This window comes from Adelges cooleyi, unplaced genomic scaffold, assembly GCF_023614345.1.
Source record: "Adelges cooleyi isolate 19-005CV unplaced genomic scaffold, UGA_ACOO_1.1 ACOO_flye_CR_arks_rails_tigmint_CR_PRNA_108, whole genome shotgun sequence".
In the NCBI taxonomy this organism is placed as follows: domain Eukaryota; kingdom Metazoa; phylum Arthropoda; class Insecta; order Hemiptera; family Adelgidae; genus Adelges; species Adelges cooleyi.
In genome coordinates, this window is record NW_026095761.1 from 3,631,024 (window position 1) to 3,653,349 (window position 22,326).

The following is a 22,326-nucleotide window of genomic DNA, read 5'->3' on the forward strand; positions in this document are numbered from 1 at the left end:
ATTCTGATTGTTAGGTATATTTATTAATAACAAATATATTGATAATTCTTATTTTTCCAAAACAATCTCTTTTATTGACATATATTTTTAATTTTTAAACAAAATTTAAATAATGCTGTAAATTCAAATATATTTTTGAAAAATTGGTAAAAATAAAATAAAAACAAAAATGCAAAAATTAATTTTAATTTGGACTTTAAATGTAATTAAAATTTGTAGCTCTCTAACTTTTTTCTGACAATTCATTAAAAACATGCAAACGCATTTGAACTTCCGGGCCCTAATAATAACAGAGCTTAATTGCACGGAGGTACGTTTCGCTACTGATGTACCATATATAATTATTCCATGTTTAGGTACCTACCTATCTATTGTTTTTACAATTTAAATTAATCCGACCTTCCGTAGTTTTTTCGGTGGCACGCAGTGTAAAACGTCTGAATAATATCAAATATATTATGGCAATGGTGTTAGTATGCACTTTGCACACTCCTCTGGTTAGATATCTCCATTAGCTCGGCAGCAGACTGCTTATTATTGTAGTGCGAGATACAAATTTTGCAGTGACTTCTCATTTTACTAGTTCTACTAGCATTTCGATACCATATTATATTATATTTTAATACTTATAGTTTTAGTTTTTACACTGAAAATACAACAGAGTGAATAATTATTTACGGTGAAACAGAGAAATAGATAAAATAGATAAAACTACTAAGTATTTAAATTTTTTAATATTTGCCAAAGCTCTATAAATACTTTTGAAACTTAAATGGTAACGTATATAGATACTATTTAATTAACTTTTTAAATTAAAAATAAGTTGTCGAACATTTTGACTGGTCGATCACTAGTTTTGGATATTTATTTTTAAAGTTCTAATTCTAACCCCACGATATCCTTTTAATCACTCCGAAAAGTTTATAGTTTTATTTTCAAGCATCGCCTGAACTCGCAATCGTTTTTTATTTACAAGCGCAGTTAGATTGTGCAAACCAATGTATGTTTACGTACATTTTGTTTACACAGTTTGTGCAGTTATTTTTTTTCTTATGATCAGCCGTTAACGATATAGTTTTTCATAGGTTGTCTCGGTGTAAAAATATTCCATATTGTTTATATAATTTGTCTGTTATTGTGTTGGTATTTTACCCTTGAATTTTTTTGGTGATTTTTCGATACCAACCTTTTTTTTAAAAGCGTTACAAAGCTTTGATTTATTTTTTAAGTAATGCACGGTAGTCGCTAGTAAAATTTTAAAAAAAATACACTGTTACGCGACAACGGTATAATAATGTATATTATGTATGTATATAATTGATAAGTTAAATACACAGTCACGGTTTTAGCGTATCATATCGCTAAACGCAAGGTCCAATTAATTGTATGACTGTATTATGACTGTATTATGACTGTATTCTATCATAGAGCTATTATTATTGTTACAGACATTGTTATTACAGATTATTGTTTTTTTATCGTATCAGTTTGTCCACCCGAACGTATAAAAACATACAAATTGTATTGCCAGAGATGATGAGGCAAAATTCAATAAAAAAAATATATATACATAACGTGTTAAATGTTGCTGAAATAACAATATTTAGGAATTACGACTATTTTAACACAAATAAGTTTTACATTTCAAAACAAGTATAATAATATAAAGTTGATAATAGTGTGACTGTCACGTCGACCACCAAAGGCTAGATACAGGTACCATATATTGTTATTTGAGTTTTTTCTATGATAATTAAATAAAGATTTATGTCGGAACGCACTACATTCGCGCTGACTAATAAACAAAAAGGCATATTATATTTTACAGTCTTCATAAGTGCATAACATGATACAGTATGATGTTTTCTATAGACGAGGTTAGTTGTAATGTTTAGGATTTTTTGATTTCATGAAATATTTTAGACCTATGACAGAAGTATTGACGTGCAAACGTCAAAATTTTAAGTTTAAAGAATTATACAAACAAAAATGTGTATACCTACAAATTTTGTGTACCCTTTGGGGCTAAATGTTTCAATATGATTTCATAAATGAGCTTTGAAGTTTTTTATTTTTTATAAAGTTTGGGTTAATTATGTTTATAAAATTCGTAATAAGTTTTCCAATTTTTGTCAGACCCAAGTATTAAAGATTTAATTTAAAACATTTTTTTCCGCGTAGCAATTTATTGGTTTTAAATCATAAAAAATGGTTGTACCGTGGAATTGTCGTGCACGCTGTAGCTGTATAATATAATATTATGTGTTGTGATTTTTGGGACAATAAAATTATATTAATCGACAACTGTATTATGATGTAATCAACAACAATGTGTGTAGGAAATAGCTCCAATAGTCCACGGAACGGCCGACCTTTAAACTTTAATCGAAAAATCAAGAAACAAGTCAGGTATTGAAACTGCAAGAACGCCGGTCGCGGTGGTGGCGGTGCGGCTTACGGTACGACTCGCGTGGCCGGCGACACTTTGCGTACCTTGCACCGTCGATAATAGCTGTCACATAACACACTAGTACTGTTGAGTGCGGCTTGACGGTAAGACACGCGGTTGTACCGTCGCAGTGTTGTTATTTCACAGTAGGCCGCGATTTCCAAGTATTTTGTCACAAGTGTTATACGTGTGTAAAATTATTATTATGAAAAACCAAAACAGTTGCGTGGCATCCGAGGAAAGTCGGCCATCACTCGAACCGCCCGCCAACGCGGGTTACATAGACGATACGGCCGACGACCGCGTTAACGAGCCGGTGGACGGCGCCCAGGCCACGGAAAAGACACAAACGTCCGACCAACTTCCGGTAAGTTTCTTGTGCCTAGTGCTTTACTTGGTTGAGCTGTAGAAAAGAAAAATAAGCACGAACATTATAGGCATGTAAAGATGTCGTTTTGACAAAACTGCAAAGTCAAAAGTTGTAAAATTAACATTGGCCTATAGTATATTTTATATCTACTACTTATTAAGTATCTTCTTACCTTCTGTCCTCTCTCTCTCTCTCTAAGAATGAACGTCACCGGCAAACAGAAAAAAGTTGGGCCTGAAAGAGTTAAATGATAATAATCAAAGAAAAATAATTTTTTAGGTAACAATAAAACTTAACTAATACTCATATTTTATTGTTCGATATCTTTATCTATGAGATCGCGTAGGGCAAACTTGTAAATAAAACATTTTTTTTTACCATAAAAGTATTGTTTATTTTTTTAGCATACGATTCGGACTATAATAATATTTATTATAAAGGTATATTTGTTTGTTAATCCGTTGTGGCCGGCAACGCGTCCGGGCTGTAACTAGAAAACTTATTGCCTCGCTATAATAATTAATTATAATGATATAACAAGATACACATAATATAATAATAAATTGTGAATAATCGCCGATCGACGGTGATTAGATTAGTTTGATGATAGTTTTAATTGTCAAACTCGAAATTAAAGGCTGCATTTAATAATATGTTAGTCATACGCAAATTCCCACCCGGCGACCAAGTCGAAGATGTCGAACAGCATCTGTCAAACGCATTCGTCGAAAACCCAACACATAAAATATGAAGTGAGTGTATTATAATATTATTACACGTTAAGTAATAGTTATACACCAGCAGGGTCATACTTCCCGTTAAGCAGGAAAGATAGACACGTACTGACGTACCTATATGGCCCTCAGATATTTTCAAAGGATCTCACTTTACTTCACACTCGTTTTGTCAAAATACAACCTCGATCTCTATTTTTGTTTTTGTGAAATTTTAAAAAAAAAGAAAGTATTTGCAGTTCGAATACAAATTTAAAACATCCTAGGACGTCAAAGGCTATCTCAAATAGTAATAACTAATAATATGCAAAACTAGTTGTATGAAAAATATTATTACTAATGATGTTTTGTTACTCGAGGCTGGGAAATAACAACTGCGATCGAGTGTCCTATGTAGGTTAGAACAGGGAGACAGATAGATAAAAATTAAAATGAACATTTATATTATATAAATTAGGCTGAGAAGAAAACAAATATAAAAATCCCACAGACTTTTTCTAATATGCTTTGAGCTTTTCCCAAAAAATTGGGGTTATAATTTTAACGTGGTAAGTATAATTTGTCATGGGTCAGCTTAAGGAAAAATTAACATATTTTAAAAAGAATGTTCGCAGCGCTACCCTTTTTGAAAAAAATTGGTATTATTACTCTTTAAAGTGGTTCCTAGTTAAAGTGGTAAAAAAATAGTAAATAGAGACAAATATTTGGGTATTAATTTATTTTATTTATAAGAAGAGCCTCCCTTCCCCCCCCCCCAATGATATTTTGTCTTATTGTTCAAAATGTCTTGATCTGGCCCAAATACCTTCTCGGCTGTATTGCTTCGAAGCTAAAAATGTCGAGAGAAAAAAAAGGTGTTAAAAAAGCAACAGGTGTTTTTGTTTTTGTAGCATCGTTAACGCGTTCGGTGCTCAAAATGCGCTAAGTAGGTATATTTATTTCGGATTAAAATTACACAGTACCTTTAATATTAACGATCGTAACAGTACGATGCCTTTAAAGCGTTTAGGTATTATTATTATTATTATTTTTTTAAAGTGCACATTGAAACCGGACACGGACATACCGTCTGTTTTACACGTGTACAACAATGCAAGAGCGATAATAGTGACATAATATTATTATTTTAAACGGCGTCGACCGAGACTACTATTACACACCATTAGTCATATTACGCTATTATCTCATACTACAGTATTATAACGTGGGATAAAGTTTATTCGCGGTGTTACGGCCACGTCTAAAGTCTACAATTTTACATAGGTATAGATATTTAAAAGAAAAACCTAAAACATAACAACTGACAACACATACGTTGTGTAATTTCGGTGTATTGATTGCAGAGGAGATAAGAAACTTGTCAAGTTCACGGTACACGTTGTTTTCAACATTATTATTGTTATATGTATACAAAATATATTCCTTACTCCACACTAAATAATATTTAACCGGAGCTGATACCGGGGTAGAATTAGTCGAGTTTTTGAAAAAAAAAATGATAAATTTTGTGTAAAAAAAAAATGTTATACAGTGGGTAAAAAAAGTCTCCGTACACTGTTGTCAATTTTTTTCAAAAACATAAAATGATAATTTAAAAGTTGATTAACTTCATATTTTTAACACACATTTATTCAGAAACATATTAATATTTGTTTTTAGAAAAATAGAGCATATATATTAATTAGTTTATTTTATACATGTATATATATACAACAACTTTGGAAAATAACAGCAAAAAAAATCTCCGTACAAAATAACATAAATATTTTTAACATGATATATTGTAATAATTATCGTTATTAATCGTCAGTTGGCCCTCCTCTAGCTATAACAACTTCGTGCATTCGTTTTCCCATTAATTCTACTAATTTTGTCGTAACAGTAGAATCAATACTGTTCCATACTTCTAGTATTGCATTTTTTAATTGTTCTTTGTTTCGAGTTTGGTAATTTTTAAGACGTCTACCTATTTCCTCCCATAAATGTTCTATAGGGTTCATGTCTGGTGATTGTGGAGGTGTGTTAAGTTGTTTTGGTACTCGGTATAACAACCATTCTTTAACTTTTTTCGCGGTATGTTTTGGGTCGTTATCTTGTTGGAATATAAACGAATTGCCAATATTTAGTTTTTCAGCACTTGCATGTAAGTTATTTCTCAAAATGTTTAAACAAACATGTTGATCCATAATACCATCGATAAATACCAAATTACCAACACCTGCAGCGCTCATACAACCCCAAACTAGTACATTACCGCCCCCATGCTTTACCGTTGGGCACAAAGTTTTGCAATCCATCTGCTTATTAGGTTTTCTCCACACCATAACTCGCCCATCTGAACCAAAAATATTAAACTTGCTTTCGTCACTAAATAATACAGATTTCCAAAAATCATTTCCCTTATGAATGTGTGCCTTCGCAAAATCTAAACGTTTCCTTTTATTTATTTGACTGATAAAGGGTTTTTTCCTAGCTACACAACCTTTATATCCTGCGTTTCTAATAACATTACGAATGGTCTGAGGCACAACTTTCACATTATAGTCAGTATCAATCATACCAGCCAGTTTAGGTGCACTGGTTTTTGGTTCCGTCACAATTGTCCTTAGAATGGCCCTCTTTTGGTGTGATTTCAATTTTTGGGGACGACCAGTACGTTTTCGATCTTCAAAAGAATCAGTTTCGTTGTATCGGTTTATAATATATTGTACAGTCGAGTGCGATTTATTTATTGTTTGTGCAATATTTCTGAGAGAATTACCATCTTCTCTTAGTTTAACTACTAATTTACGAATAGCAATTGGTATCTCCATTGTTCAATGTATATGAATTGAATAAAACGGACTAAGCGTATGTCTATCGTTCTTAATGGCTACAAAAACAATAATAACATGCTCGTTGATATGTAGAACTCTCAGTCCATACGGATTTTCCCTATTCCGGTACTATTTTTATCTGTTATTCATACACATCAATAAATGTACGGAGACTTTTTTGCTGTTATTTTCCAAAGTTGTTGTACATATATACATGTATAAAAAAAACTAATTAATATATATGCTCTATTTTTCTAAAAACAAATATTAATATGTTTCTGAATAAAAGTGTGTTAAAAATATGAAGTTAATCAACTTTTAAATTATCATTTTATGTTTTTGAAAAAATTTGACAACAGTGTACGGAGACTTTTTTTACCCACTGTATGTCAATGGATTTTATTCAGCTTCATCTATACAGCAGCTGTAACCGGTAACTCGTGATGGTTATTTATTATTCGACTGCTGAAAAATGTCGCGTATATTTTGTTTTTACATACTTGTGTTTAGTAAAATTCGACATCATTTTAAAACCACGGTTTTAAATTTTGAAAGCAACGAAGTGTAAAAGTTGCATGAGAGATGAATAATGAATTAGATCAAACTTAAAAAAAACTCAGTTTTTGTCACAGCTATGAAATTAAAAATACATTTGCATGCAACCAATGGGTAAACGGTACTATTTTGATACGATTTTCCTATTTCATGTACCGCCTAATATTATGGCGGTAATAAATTTTATCTAAAACAATATTTTTATCTTCGATAGCTACAAAGCTAAGGAAGTAGATGCTGTATTTTATATTATTTCCGTGAGTGCTGATAAGAGGACAACACATCATTTTTTTTAAGGGTTCAGTGTAGGTAATTTTTTTTGTTGAAAATAATTTAAACCCAAAATGTAAACATATTTTTATTTGTACAGCAATGAATAAGTCTTTCCTAATATGTTTTACAATTGCTCATTTTGTAAATTCAAATTTTGTTTATTCCAAAAGCATTAATAAATAGGCACACTAGTAAGTATAAAACTACTCTCATACCACAACAAAAATAATATGATTGGCAATAACATATTTTTTTTCTACTATTAAAAATAGAAATTATATTTTTTATTATTTATATCTCGCCATATTCACTTTAGCATGTGCATTAAAAATACAACTATTATTGTTAATTTGATGATGTTTTTGACAAATCAGAGGAATGTCTCCACTCCTACTAATGGGCGAACGTGCAAATACTTAAGTGGGTTATAGTGTTAACTATTTTTAGAGACTAGTAGGTTTTTTGTAAGAGCTCGTTTCGTTTAAAATTTACATGGCGATGTCCGCGTACACAAGTACTCAAGAGATACTTCTAATTGCACTTATGATGAAACTCTTTTCCCTTTGGCTCTAATTCCCAAACAAACCGTCAGTCGCCAACGTGAAAAATAAGTTTTACAAACATTTTGTTGTCACATGTGTTGTAAAAGTGTTCTTCATTTCCAACGACATTTTAATGTGATGACAAACCAAGGATTTAGTTAACGCCGAAACTATAATAATGTCAATCGGTTTCTAAAACTGAACATCAATAATTATTGATTTTCTCGTAACCCAATAAATAACAGAACAATATTTAATGTATTAGGTATTATTATATTTAAGTAGAAGCATAATAACATCTGTACAATTACACAATTGACATTATTTATGTCATTATATATTATTATCAATTACCTTTGACCGAGTGCAATTTATTATTAAAATTTTACAAATATATTTTAAGCACTAAAAAAATATTCATGTACTATCTATCGTTATTTTAATATGTTTTAATTGTTGTAAGTTAATCGCTGTGATAGCGCGAGTTCCTTTGACTTATGTCTTAAATGGCGTGCCGTGATTAGTGCTTTTTTATTGTCTCACAAGGATAAAATTTCGTGTTGGCACTTAAGAAAATATCTCATAAGTATAACACTAAAACGAGGTGCTTAAAACAATCATTCGATTGCAAGAAAGAAATCCATATAAATAACTATGGTAGACAGAATTATCATTTTTAAGCATGATGTATCATGTAGAATAACATAATATTATTCTTTTTATCTCATCAACAACCAATTATTTATTTAAATAGGTTTTTATAATTCTGTTTATTAATCAATTTGTGTTGGTTTAATCAAACGTTAAATTACAAAGAAATTAAAAATTAGATCTAGAGTTTACATTTACAAATCATTTATAATGTTTCTGTAAATTGTTTTTATAAAAGTTATGTTAATTACACAACGTTTGTAGTATTATACTATGTTAAAATAATAATAACATCCAAGCTAAAAATATAAACACTATATTCTAGTATTTTTGTTGGAATTACAAATTCCGTGATAATCATTAGTGGCATGCATATTGAATGTATATAATTATATTGTTCATTTTAAGTGTTTACTTGAGACATAAGACACACGCTATAATAACTGTAGTGTTATTATTATTATCTTGATTTATATTACTTTGTACGTGTATAAGTTCATTATATATTTGAATTTTTGTATAGGAAGTCGAAGATAAAGTAACCAGCGACCATGATATTGCAGAAGTTAAAGATATAACAAAAGTGAGTATACTTTTTTGGTAAATCCTTTACAACAAGGTTATTGATTTTAGGGTGGATTTTACAGGGTTATTGAGTTGGGTCAAAGTTTTAAATACTATTCTGACAAAATAATAGTAAAACTAACAATATTAAACGGAATCTTTAAATAACTTTTCTATTATCATTCCCCAATAAGCGTGAAATTAGCGGTAGCCACTAATTGGACAACCAATGTACAGGGCGATCGTTCTAAAGTAGAATACACGTTTTCCTGTTATAGTACACCTATAATTATAGTAGAGTAACATTAAAAAAAAAAATGGAAGCGATCAAAAGTGTATGGAAAACAGAGAAGTATCTCGGATGAATGGAACACGGCCATAATTTGCCCATTATCTGAAAAGGGAAATGGTGCAGAAACAAAAAGGTACAGAGGAATATCTCTGTTAGTCGTAGGTATCCTATTAAGTTTTAACGTGGGTACTCTTAGCAAGAATAAAAGAGTATGCCAGGGACATTATCGGCAAATAAAATACCGACCATATTTTTGTGGCGAGACAGATAATGGAAAGGTACTATGAATTTGGAATAGACTTGTACTTAGTATTTATAGATTACAAACAGGTCTATGACAGTATAAATACAGATGACCTATGCAAAGCGTTTAAAACACTTGGAGTTCCGAAATATTTTAATCTAATACCTATTAATTTTATGTGTCATCAGGAGATAATGTCTAAAGTAAGATTTCTACAAAATGATTCGGAACCGTTTGAGATGACGTAAAACTTTCGCCGGTGAGGTGCTCTATCACGGACTTTATTAAATTTGGCACTTGATAGAGTTTTAAGAGATATGAATGTTGAACGAGAAAGAGAAACAAGTAGAGAGTCGGTGCTCTTGTCATATTATCCTGATTCCTGACATAATATTGTAGTTATGGGAGAGACTAGAGAGGATGTGGTTCAAACAATTTTAGACCAGTTAATCAATGGATCAATAAAAAAACAAAGTACATTTGCTAGTAACTATCTACCTGTGGGATCAATCGTGATATATGTAAGCGAGACATGGTCATTATCAAAAGGAGACGAGAGAAAATGAAAAACATTTGAATACAAAGTACATGCATGGTCCTTTTTACAATCAAGAAACGAATGAGTTTGAGATAAGACAAAACGAGGAGCTACAAAATTATACAACAAGCCGGAAAACGATTATAATGATTTTGTTAGAGAGATTTGCCTGGAGAGCGGATGCCTGATTGATAAAAAAAGTTGGTGGATTGATGTATTATGAGAGAAGATTAGATCAGAATGCGTCCTTTGAGATGACGTATAATAAAGACAGGTGGAGAGACTTGCTGGTGGGACAGCAATGGTCCTTAACGGACCGATGGACTGAAAATGATTATTTGTACTAAAGTATTTGCACAAAAAATCAAAATTGCAATTATTTTCCGAGAAATCCAAGTATATCACGTTGAATTTATCACTCCGTATACTATATGTATTGTTTAGTCAATAACTAGGTACTATATCACTTGGGTATTACAATATGTCCCCTCGCTCGCTATGCTTTGTGATTTTCATCATTTGTATACTTTAATGACTTCTTTGTAATAAATAATAATATTATGAAGATAATACCTGCCTAGTATAAAATATACACGTATACGCAGTGTTCTTCTCAAGTAGATTTTCTTTAGGCGAGAACTTAAAAAAGACGTTCAACAATTAATAATTAGTAATAACTCAAACGCGTCCACCTAGGGAGCGGCGTCTTGCTGGTATCTTCATTGTTTAGCCAGCTAACAACAGAATACTAAGTACGTTAATGAACTGTTAAATTGTGCTTGCATAGGTATTAGAAAACACCACTATATTCAATCTGCCTATAGTTCTCTGAACGGATCCTTGCTAGGTATATATTTATAAATATAAAAGCTGATTCACGTAGTTCACTAGAAATTACCTATTTGTGACCTAAAACTGAAATAGTTTATTCCAGACAATAGACGTGTGCCACGTTGGACATTTTCTTGTATATTTAAAATATACAAGGCTACACGTTAAACGTTGAATGCTTCCAAAATCAAAATGTAAATTCTGAACTATATTCGATGTTCTTAAAGTTGGTTTTTATGACTTCACAACCCACTATTTTATCACATTAATACACTAGACTTGTTTTGTATAAAACAAAAATATAATCTCTTATTGTACCTAAACATATCGACAGCATAGTGCACAGGTGTTTTAAGAAATTCAGTAGTCAGTTGTACTTAGTAATAGAAACCTAGTAGCTGTATTCATTCTACACGTTGTGTGCAAACATTGGAATCTAGAAAAAACTTAAACGACACTTGTGGTTATAGTGTATTGCATGCGGGGTTATTTGGCAACCTAATAGACTTTTAGACTTCAAGCAAGCCTATTGTACTGTTGTTATAGTTAATAGCTGTTTCTCTCTAAAATGGCCCAAAATGAATATTGAATAACGATATACCAAGAGTGTATTATTACTTATTAGGAACTAATTTTATTGTAAGATTCAAAACTTATAAACTAAATAATAGAGTGTGATCATTTGTATTGCGTTTTTTAAATTTAGTTATAAGTATTTTTCAAACCCCAACACGCGTGTTGTTTTTTTGGTACACCTTTTTAAAATAAAAATAAATTTAAATAAAAATATTTTTATGTTCGCCAATTTATTAATTTATGACATAATTTATAATATAACAAGTTTATACAAAATAAAGAACTTCTGATTTAATTTATGCTTATTAAATTATTTGTTCATTTCTTTGTCAGTGTGTTAATAATAATAAAAATAACAATACAACAAGTGTGTAAGAAAACAATAATTGTTTAGTAAAAGTCAGTAGTAAGATTAATACTACTGTAGTCATTTTTTTACACGTCTGTTGAACAGATTTCAAAAAAAAAATTTTTGTCGACTTATTAACAACCTATAAATTAATATTACAACAGTAATGGCTTTTTTTTTTTTTAAACTTAATTCATTCATTGGTAATTGTATAAATTGTTTGCACACGTGCTTATAGTTTTTATGTTAAGTATAATGTCAAATGTAATTCATATTAAGTTTTAATTTTTTTATTGGGAATGTCTAGAGGCATTGCACATGACAGTGCAGTGTGCACAACTCTCTAAAAATAACAATAAAAATAAAATTAAAAAATAGTAATATTTTGTACATATTTTTTTTTTAAGTGGGAACTCATGTGTTATTATGTCAGAGAAAATTGTAATTATGCTTTTTTCAAAATTTGTTTTGATTTACTTTGTTTACATCAAAACTACGTCATCCGACAAAAATGTTTGCATACTATTTGAAGAAAAGGGTCTTGATGTAATCTAATATATTTACTTAAACTTTTCTCATTTATCTGTACTATTTATTTATTCTTAAGTCGTAGTCCATCGCAAACGTTTAGTTTGAAATCTAGTATACCGTATAACTTTTTACTAGTGTAACTTGATTAATCCTATAGAAATGTAATATTAATCATTTTTCTTTTTTTCCAGGAAATTAAAGACAAGCCGACCAAGAAAATAAAAAAAAACAAAAAACAAGAGGTTAGTTTAATTTTTAAGTAGTTGTATCATGTATCAAGGTTTTAAAATATATTTTACATATTTAGTACATATGATTTTAAAGCGTTTGTAACTACATTTTGATCACGTTATAATACAGTCATTATACTTATTATGATTTAACTTGTTTAAGATAGGTATTAAAAATCACTTCTATACTTAAAAAAGTCGGCTATCAATTAATATAACAAATACGATTAATACAAAACATAGTAAGTAGCATAAGAATAATATCCAACGAACACTATTGTTTTATTGATGACATTTAATTTGTAACAAACTTATTTAGGAACAACTGACAGATAAATATAAACTTTTAAATATTTAATTAATTATTATGATAATTATACAGGATGATCAACTTAACGCAAGACACATTTATTTTTTAATAAATTAATTACAATTTTGTAGGTTTTCTTTTTGAAAACTTTTTATGTACCTATGTTGTTTTAAAATATTATAAATGCAATAAATATTTAACTTTTTTACTATTGTCCCAGAGCTCTATCAACTTTTGAAACTTTAATGGTAACGCATGTGTTAAATTATAATTTTTAACTAAGAATATTTTAAATAGACGATAACCAGTTTTGGATAATTACATATAAAGTTATTAAAATTTAACATTTAGAACAAAAGCCAGGAGGAACCAGATGGAGTGTATTATTATTTTTATCTGCGCGCGTTACTGAACCGCACTTCACCTCTTGTCTTAAATTTTAAACTTTAAAGTGAATTATCCAAAACTGGTTACCCATTAACCAGTCAATATTTTCAGCAAATTATTCTCAACCTTAAAACTTAATTAAATGTATACGTTACCATTTAAGTTTTAAAAGTTCATAGAGCTTTGGAAAAAAATAAGAAAAGGTAAAAATGTATACTAGTGTTATAAAAAAAACCGAAACATTTCTTAAAAAAAACTACAAAATTGCAATTATTTTGAGAGAAAATGAGGTCTTACGTTTAATTAATTAGGGCCCCGCAGTTTTCTAAAAAAAAAATGTATTTTTCTTAACAATAAGCTGTGAAACGCCATTATTTATGTATTTACGGGATTATAAGATATAATAATTCCATCATACCTATTCTTATAACATATTGTCAAACAATGAAACATAATGAGCCAAAATGTCATTTGCTGAATTTAAATTTCGATTGGCTGTTTCGAACATTTTTTTAATAGTACGCAGTAAATATTAAGTAAGTATTTTATTCTTAGAAGCAAATTGTATATTTTTAATTCTAGTAAAAGAAAAAGTGACACGATGTATAGATTTGTCTCTGCATTTATGGTCGTTTACGGTTTTTAAGTTTCAACAATGAATAATAATATATTCTGTTTTAGAAATACAACAACAATTGAATTATAAACATCTTGGGTGGATTAGCGAAATGTTAAACGAGCGAAATGTTAATATTATAATATCTTATCAAGCTAATTCAAAGACGTTTGGGTTTTCAATATTTAATTTATAAATATTAATCTATGTTATCAAATATAAATTATAATAATAACTGCAATGTACGGGTACATGATTTTTTTTTAAATTTTTGTTTCAGAAAAAAGAAATGAAGAAAATGAGAAAAATTAAAGATCAAGAGGTTAGTTTTGTTTAATTTATTTTAAAATTATATTTTATGTTGCCTGTCTATAAATTAATTTTTGACCTCTCTACGATGATTAGAATGATTTATTTAAGTGATATGAATGTAGGAACAAATATGTATTCATTAAAAAAGAATTAGGTAAAGTAATATATTGGTGTGGAAATTAAGTATTAACCACACAAAAAAGGTTTGACATTAACCTTTGCCAAAAACTAGTCATAAACCAAGCTAAGTTGGTCTTTTTTTAAAATTATTTTTCTTTTTCATTTTTAGAAATGAAAAAGAAAAATAGTTTCACACTTAGGTGTGAACACAAATAATAGTGACTTATATTCGAATTAGATAGGTGGTACAACGATTTAAGATAAATGTCCTTGTTGAAAACCTATTTTTTTGTTCGTTGCAAGGAATAATGGGCCATACATCTAATTTATTTTTAACGACTAGAAAGTAGAAGGCTTTTATCAGGGAGTGCACATTTAAATGACGTTATCTTTAGACATTGATTCTATTTCGTCTAAAAAATATTAGTAATTGTGTAATTATCGTACAACTTAAAACGTTCTTTTTTTCTAAGTAAACAAATAAAAACGGGCAACTATATAATTCAAATATTTTTCTTTGAAATATTACTTCCACAGAACATTATGACGTAGTATTGCGACGTGATTGACTTTCGCGTACGGAGAAAATTCGATTTTATTTTCAGTCATTATTCTTTTATGACGTGATAACACTAGAAGCAGCACCATAAAAATGTACAGTATTTTAATATTTATGAGTAAGTCGAAAATATTTGCAAAATCATTTCGGCTATATACCATATTGACAAGGAGTAAGTCCGCCGTCTGCTGTTTTAATAGTTGTATATATATATATATATATAAATTATTGTATTATGTACTCTTATAAACATATTAAGTACTAACTAGTTTTTATCGCATAATGCGATAATAATGCTAATTATGTCACGAGCCGACGTTGATATTTCATTACTAAAACAAAAAACATAAAACAAAATATTCTGAACTTTGACAGTGGGTACTTAAAAAAAAACTTGTATTCGTGTTTTTTTTAAATAAAGAACTTGGTATCAGTGATAGAACTAAAGAACAAGTTGGGTCTGAACAAAGTTTATTTTTCAATTAAGTTCAATCAAGTAAAATAATAAGTATTAAGTATGTTAATATTTTATTATTGAATGAAAATCCTAATTTCTTTATTTCCTAATAGCTAATGGTAAAATCAAGATTTAAGATAATATAAATAACCACATGGTTGTAACCATAAGTGGACTGGGTCGATTATTGGCAGTGTGGTAACTGGTAACGTCTGTTATGTTGTCCGATAATTTTGATAAAGTGCAATGGCACTTGGCAGTCAGCCGCGTCCATAAATGATAACAAATAACAATTAATTTTCAATATTTTTGATTATTGTTAACAAATGAAAACCGTTTTTTATTGTAAACCGCGAACAATGAAACTTTTTTTGTAAATAATTAGTGATTAATACGTACATGACTATAATTTATATTTAAATTTTTATGGCGTACATTATTTATTAAGTGCATTCGGTCAAATTATTACAGTACATATTTTGTCAATTATTGACACGTTTTATTTTCGCTTAATATATTTTCTGGAGTCATTATGGATCTTGTGATTCGACACTAATATCTCACTATAATGAACTCAAAATATAAAGTAGTTAAAAAAATTAGCAATGAATCATTACATTCACTTATAGACTACGAATCAAATTGTAGCTCGACAGGATCAAACTGTGTATGCTTAATGTGTGACATGGTATATTGTTGTACAAAAAAATCATTCATGGGTTTTATTTTAGGCAATAGCTGAACACGAAAAAATGTGGCTTACAACTAAAGAAGCGAGCGTCATGAGCTCAGAAGAAGTGATATCTAGGTTAAGAGTTAATTTTCGAGCTGGATTGTGTCGGAAAGAATCAGAATTCCGAAAGCAAATAATCGGCTATAATGAATTTTCTGTTCATCAAGGAGACTCGTTGCTTAAAAAATACATAGAACAAGTAAGTTTTAACACTTCTGTCAATTTATTATGTATAAATACAAGTATTTTAACAACAAAAACATTTCCTATGAATTATTCTCATACAAAAAGAATGTATAGGTAATTCCATGAACTTTTAAATATTATCTTAATGTGAAATCCAAATTGAGATGACTTCTTCTTTATATTAATTTGTTTCATATAATGTTATTAAGCTTTCATAGGATTTTTTATTTTTTTGGTCGTAATGAAGAAAAGTAGGTTAGTGAGTCGGCCACTTTGATTTTTTCTTCTTTTTTATCTTTTACAATTTCTTTATCCACTCTAAGTGTCTTGTGCTTTTATTTATAGTATCCCAGATCTACCTAATGTTTAGTTTAAAAAAGTATATAAATGTATAGTTAGGTTTACAAATATTCTAAAAACCCACATTTTTGTATTGAAACATAATTGCGGAATGTACTACAATAGGAACAAGACATACAACCATAAAGCTCAACCATTAAATAAATAAAAGTTATGCATATTACTTATTAAATTTCTTTTATATTAATGTACTTAAGGGTTTTACATAATTATTATTAGTTTTGTTAATATTTATGATGTAATTTGAAAATATTTGTCATTTTCAGTTTAGAAATCCATTGATACTCCTTTTATTAGCATCGGCTCTCGTCAGCGTCTGCATGAAACAATTTGATGATGCCTTCAGTATTACAACAGTATGTATCGTTCAAAATATACTACTACAAAATTGAACATTCCAATCTTATCTGTCTTCAAAATAAGAGCTAAATTAATGTATTAATATTATTTTTTGTTTTAGGCTATAATTATTGTAGTAACAGTTGCGTTCATACAAGAATATAGATCTGAAAAGTCATTAGAAGAATTAACTAAACTTGTTCCTCCTACATGTCGATGGTAAGTTGTCAAAGTTTTTCAAATGAAACTTAAAAATAAAAACTTTGAGTCTTCTCTCGGGGGAAGATTTTGTATGGTATAAAACCGATTAGTGTTTATTAATATTTTTTACTCAAAATAGTTATTCGTTTTTCTGAAACACCAACCAAAATACATCTATTTTTTTTGGTGGTTTGGTTGAATCTGAATCCGAATTCTATATTGTTTTTTATTTACCTATAGTTTACGTGAACAACAGTTGGAATCAATGTATGCAAAATATTTAGTACCCGGTGATATTGTTTATTTAAGTACTGGCGATAGAGTTCCAGCTGACATACGGCTTTTTGAAGTACGATATATCTCTCAATACTCTGATTATGTTGATGAATTTTAAGTATAAAATAGTTAATCAGTTTTAAACAATAATTCAACATTATTTTAGGCTATAGATTTAGCAATAGATGAGAGCAGTTTTACTGGAGAGACCGAGCCTTGTATGAAAACTACCGATTTAGTATTGAATCCAATGAGTCATACGTCAATGAAAAATATAGCTTTTATGGGTACGCTAGTACGTTGTGGAAACGGAAAAGGTATTGTAGTCAACACTGGAGAAAAATCAGAATTTGGAGAATTGTTTAAAATGATGCAAAGTGAAGAAGCACCCAAAACTCCTCTGCAAAACAGTATGGATATACTAGGTACTCAATTGTCGGTGTACTCGTTTTTTATTATCGGTCTTATCATGGTACTTGGTTGGATTCAGGGCCGTCCAATCTTAGACATGTTCACAATTGGTGTTAGGTAAGTTTTTGTAAATTTAGGTAATTAATTATAATGAATTCAAGCAATGCATATTTTGATTGTTTCGAGTAGTTTGGCCGTAGCTGCAATACCAGAAGGATTACCAATAGTGGTCACTGTTACGTTAGCTCTTGGCGTTATGCGTATGGCTAACAGAAAAGCAATTGTTAAAAAGTTACCAACAGTTGAAACTTTGGGTAATCTCACACATTAATTCTAAATATCTCAAAAAACATGTTTTTTCCGATTTGTTAATTGTCTTACCTACTTGTATTTAGGATGCGTTAATATCATATGCTCTGACAAAACTGGCACTATTACAAATAATGAAATGACCGTAACCACAATTATTACTTCAGACGGGTATTACGCTGATGTGAGTACCGATAAGAATATTTCATCAAAACATTTATGTAATGCTCTTTTCCATTAACAATGTTAAACATGATTTTGGAAGAAAAATATTACCGATTTGGGGGAAAATAATTTAGATTGATAATAGTATTTATAATAATGGTATTTTAGGTGTCCGGCACTGGTTACAATGATCAAGGCGAAGTTCAGTTGTTGAAATCGTTTACTTCGGACACAGCTAAGCAATCAATTTATAATTTACTTGAAGTAAGTTTTATTACACTAAAATTATTTGTTATTGTTGTTTAAATTAAGAAGTTTAGTTTTGAACGTAAAGTAAAATTTAATATTAGTAATAATATTTAAAAAAATTGGCGAGATGACGTTATCTAGTGTGTTAATATTGCCACGTGTTTTTACACACTATTTCAACAAATGTTTGTCATCAAAATAACATAATATTTATGTTCAAGGTAGGAGTTGTATGCAACAATGCAGTTATTAATGGAGACACATTACAAGGACAACCTACTGAAGGTGCTCTATTGGCAGTTGCTATGAAGGTGATCATTTATTTTAATGTTTATTATTACTATTTTTCTCATATTCTAATGTGGAAATCTTATTTAAAACTGTTTGTTTAATTTTGTAGAATAGAATGTATGGTGTCTGTGATAAGTATATAAAATTGCAAGAGTATCCATTTAGTTCGGAGCAAAAACTTATGGCCGTTAAATGTGTAAACAAATATGATGATGTAAGACATTTTAAAATATTTAAATTAGGTAAAATTGATTTAACTCTTAAAAATATTAATTTTCAGGTAAAAGAAGAACTTTATTTTGTCAAAGGTGCATTGGAAAAAGTATTGAAACAATGTACTAAGTATGCTGTGGGAAATGAAAAAGTATTATTGAACGGCAAAAGGGAACAAGAAATATTTGCTGAAGCGTACGAAATTGGTAGAAAAGGTCTTCGTGGTATGTTACTAAATTTTACGATTCAATAAACCTTTAAAAAACTGCTGATAATATTTTTTTCATTTTTTTTACACAGTAATTGCATTAGCTAAAGGAGATTCCTTACAAGATTTAGTATATTTGGGCTTAGTAGGAATTTGTGACCCTCCAAAACCGTTAGTTCGTGAATCTATTGAACATCTATTTAACTGTGGAATCAAAGTCAAACTAGTTACCGGAGACGCTCAAGAAACTGCCGTAGCTATAGGTAAAACAACGATAATTGTTTAATTAATTGCATTTAAGTTTCGATGTAATGTTAAGAAAATTTGTTTAACTACCGGACACATTTTTCTTTAACTAGCAAGTATATAGATCAGATATCGTACTGCAAAGGTATTTTATGAGGGCGGAAATAAAGAAAGTTACACTGCCCTTCTCTTCAAAATCGAGGAAAACTCCATAAAATGTACACGACTTAACTGTAACTTAAAATTACAGCACTTTATAACTTTTTGAAATTGAATCCAATTACTTCCAAACTTGTGTTGTATATTCTTTAGATTTCTATCGATGTACATACTCAATGTACCCAACAAAATTACATTAACTCTTGCCCTCCTCTGGAACGGATTGACACTTTTTTTTATTTCACTTTTTAAGTAGCCTGTAGACGATCAAATTTGTTTGACAATTTTGTTGGTCAACTTTCACGTTTTCATCAAACAATAGTTCAAACGATCAAACCAAAGATACAACAAATTTGTCAAACTTGCCCGTAGTTTTTGTTTTCTCCTTGCCGTGGCGTAACGTTCGCAACAAACACGCTGTCAATCCAGATTTCTATCAAACAAGCAAATACCTAATTTGTTTGACAAATAAGTCAAACAAGCCTGCGTTTATTTATTTTATTATTTGCTTAATTACGACAAAATAAAATGAAAAAATTACCATGAGAATATTTTTTGTGGTTTTAGGAAGCATGATTGGGCTGGACATGATACATGGACAGACGTTGTCTGGTCAGCAAATAGATAATATGTCCGACCACCAACTTAAAGCAATGGTCAACAATGTTTCTGTTTTTTATCGTGTCACACCACGACACAAACTTACAATTATCAAGGTAAAATATTTGAATTTGTTTATTACGATTGATTTTATATAATCAGCTATTATTAAATTAGGTGTGTGCAATTTTTAGGCGTTACAATCGAATGGAAACGTGGTCGGCATGACTGGCGATGGTGTCAACGATAGCGTAGCGTTGAAAAAAGCGGACATTGGAATTGCTATGGGCAAAAATGGCACAGATGTTTGTAAAGAAGCGGCAGACATGATACTGGTCGATGACGATTTTCAGACAATTGTTGCAGCTATTGAAGAAGGAAAAGGAATATTTTTCAATATAAGGAATTTTGTTCGATTTCAGCTTAGCACTAGCATTGCAGCTTTATCATTGATTGCATTAGCCACATTGCTCAGAATACCTAATCCTTTAAATGCAATGCAAATATTGTGGATTAACATCATAATGGATGGACCACCAGCTCAAAGGTATTGACAATTAATTACACATAACAATAAAAAAAAAAAAGGTTTAATTAGTTATAAAATGATTACTGCTTCAGTCTTGGAGTTGAACCGGTCGATAAAGATGTCGTGAAACAAGGTCCTCGAAATGTGAAAACACCAATGATTACAAAGTCGCTTATAATGAATGTCCTTCTATCAGCGTCAATAATTATTGTCGGAACACTTTGGATTTTTAAACGAGAAGTGAGTCTAAAAAAATTTAAATTTTTTTTGAATTTTATAAAGTTTTCTCGCTTAGTATAAATAAGTCAACAAGTTAAATAGCATTAGATACATTCTGTTTTCTCCAAAACTTTGTGTTGAAATAATGTAAAATAAAAATAAAATAGAAGGGGTATGCTGAAGTATCAACATAAGTTGAGTTACTTACCTATAACTTACATAATTAATAGAGTGATTGATATTAATGCTTTCTGGTTTTAATTTAATATCTTTAAATTTAGATGAGCGACAATGAAGTATCCAAAAGGGACACAACTATGACTTTCACCTGTTTTGTCTTTTTTGACATGTTCAATGCTTTAAGTTGTCGATCGCAGGTAAAATAATATATTATCATATTTTTTAGATTAAAAGTTAAATAGAAAAATACATTTATGATAACTTTTTTCCAGACAAAATCAGTATTTACAATAGGTCTATTTACAAATAAAATGTTTTTAATTGCCGTCACACTGTCTATCGTCGGACAAATGCTGGTGATTTATTTTCCGCCGTTACAAAAAGTATTTCAAACTGAAGCGCTCACGTCGTATGGTAAGTTTTTTTTAAAAACAATTATTATTCATGTTTAATTGTTCAATTTGCGTTTTGTTGCTTTTCAGATATGTTGCTTTTATTGGGGGTAACTTCGAGTGTTTTTATTGTGTCGGAAGTAAAAAAATTAATTGAACGGCAATTACAAAGAAGGTTAACAAGAACGCCTAGAAAACAAATGGCATTCGTATAATATATAATTTTGCACTGATACACATTGTATATCATTTTTAATTAAAAAAAAAAAAAAAACAAAAGTGGTATTCAACTTTTAAATATTGAAATGACAATCGAGTTGTCATTGTGACACATTCGTGTTTGTTTTTTTTTTGACGTGTCAATTTTAGTGCAATATAAATCTCATCTTTCTATTGGTTGTGTATTTTAATATTTTAGTTCCTTATATGTAATGATGACTTAAATACTTATTATTAATAATTAAGTCCAAAGGTTAATTATTAATAATTAAACATATTTTTACTTTTATAAATATATTTATAATTTATTGTAAGACAGTAATGAATTAATTATTGGTAAACTAATTTTACAATATTTATATGTTAGTATACTTTATTTCAAGGAAGTCATAATATTGATCGGCTAAGAATTAGCTTTTAAAATGATTTTATTTTAAGTTGGTTAACCATCGCAGTCTTTATTTAATCTTAAGCAAATCCTTCTAAATATTTTTACAATTAAAATAAATTGAATAAAACAAAATTTTAATTAATT

The 22,326-nt window shown here is 29.5% G+C and overlaps 1 protein-coding gene and 1 long non-coding RNA gene across 4 annotated transcripts; one reads left to right on the forward strand and one right to left on the reverse strand.

Annotated features, from left to right (window-relative positions):
* Positions 1–1,402: 1,402 nt before the first annotated feature.
* Positions 1,403–3,288, reverse strand: LOC126839960 (uncharacterized). Of its 2 annotated transcripts, none has more exons than XR_007686002.1 (3): positions 3,117–3,288; positions 2,992–3,053; positions 1,403–2,852 (listed from the first exon to the last, which is right to left on the reverse strand). It is a non-coding gene; the product is annotated as an uncharacterized LOC126839960 (long non-coding RNA). The 2 variants fall into 2 exon arrangements; XR_007686001.1 differs by having other exon boundaries at positions 1,403–2,913.
* On the forward strand, positions 2,524–22,081 carry LOC126839944 (calcium-transporting ATPase type 2C member 1). Of its 2 annotated transcripts, XM_050575416.1 has the most exons (22): positions 2,524–2,816; positions 8,914–8,973; positions 12,507–12,557; positions 14,139–14,180; positions 16,038–16,238; positions 16,852–16,941; positions 17,046–17,143; positions 17,366–17,474; positions 17,568–17,929; positions 18,002–18,126; positions 18,208–18,305; positions 18,455–18,550; positions 18,757–18,846; positions 18,936–19,040; positions 19,107–19,263; positions 19,340–19,510; positions 20,220–20,368; positions 20,447–20,799; positions 20,874–21,021; positions 21,282–21,377; positions 21,453–21,594; positions 21,663–22,081. In XM_050575416.1, exons 1-22 carry the CDS (start codon positions 2,655–2,657, stop codon positions 21,785–21,787), a joined length of 3,030 nt encoding a protein of 1,009 aa, XP_050431373.1. In that variant the 5' UTR covers positions 2,524–2,654; the 3' UTR covers positions 21,788–22,081. The 2 variants fall into 2 exon arrangements, with proteins under 2 accessions (XP_050431373.1, XP_050431382.1); XM_050575425.1 differs by lacking the exons at positions 2,524–2,816; positions 8,914–8,973; positions 12,507–12,557; positions 14,139–14,180 and adding an exon at positions 15,637–15,973 and having other exon boundaries at positions 21,663–22,080.
* The last annotated feature ends 245 nt before the right edge of the window (positions 22,082–22,326 follow it).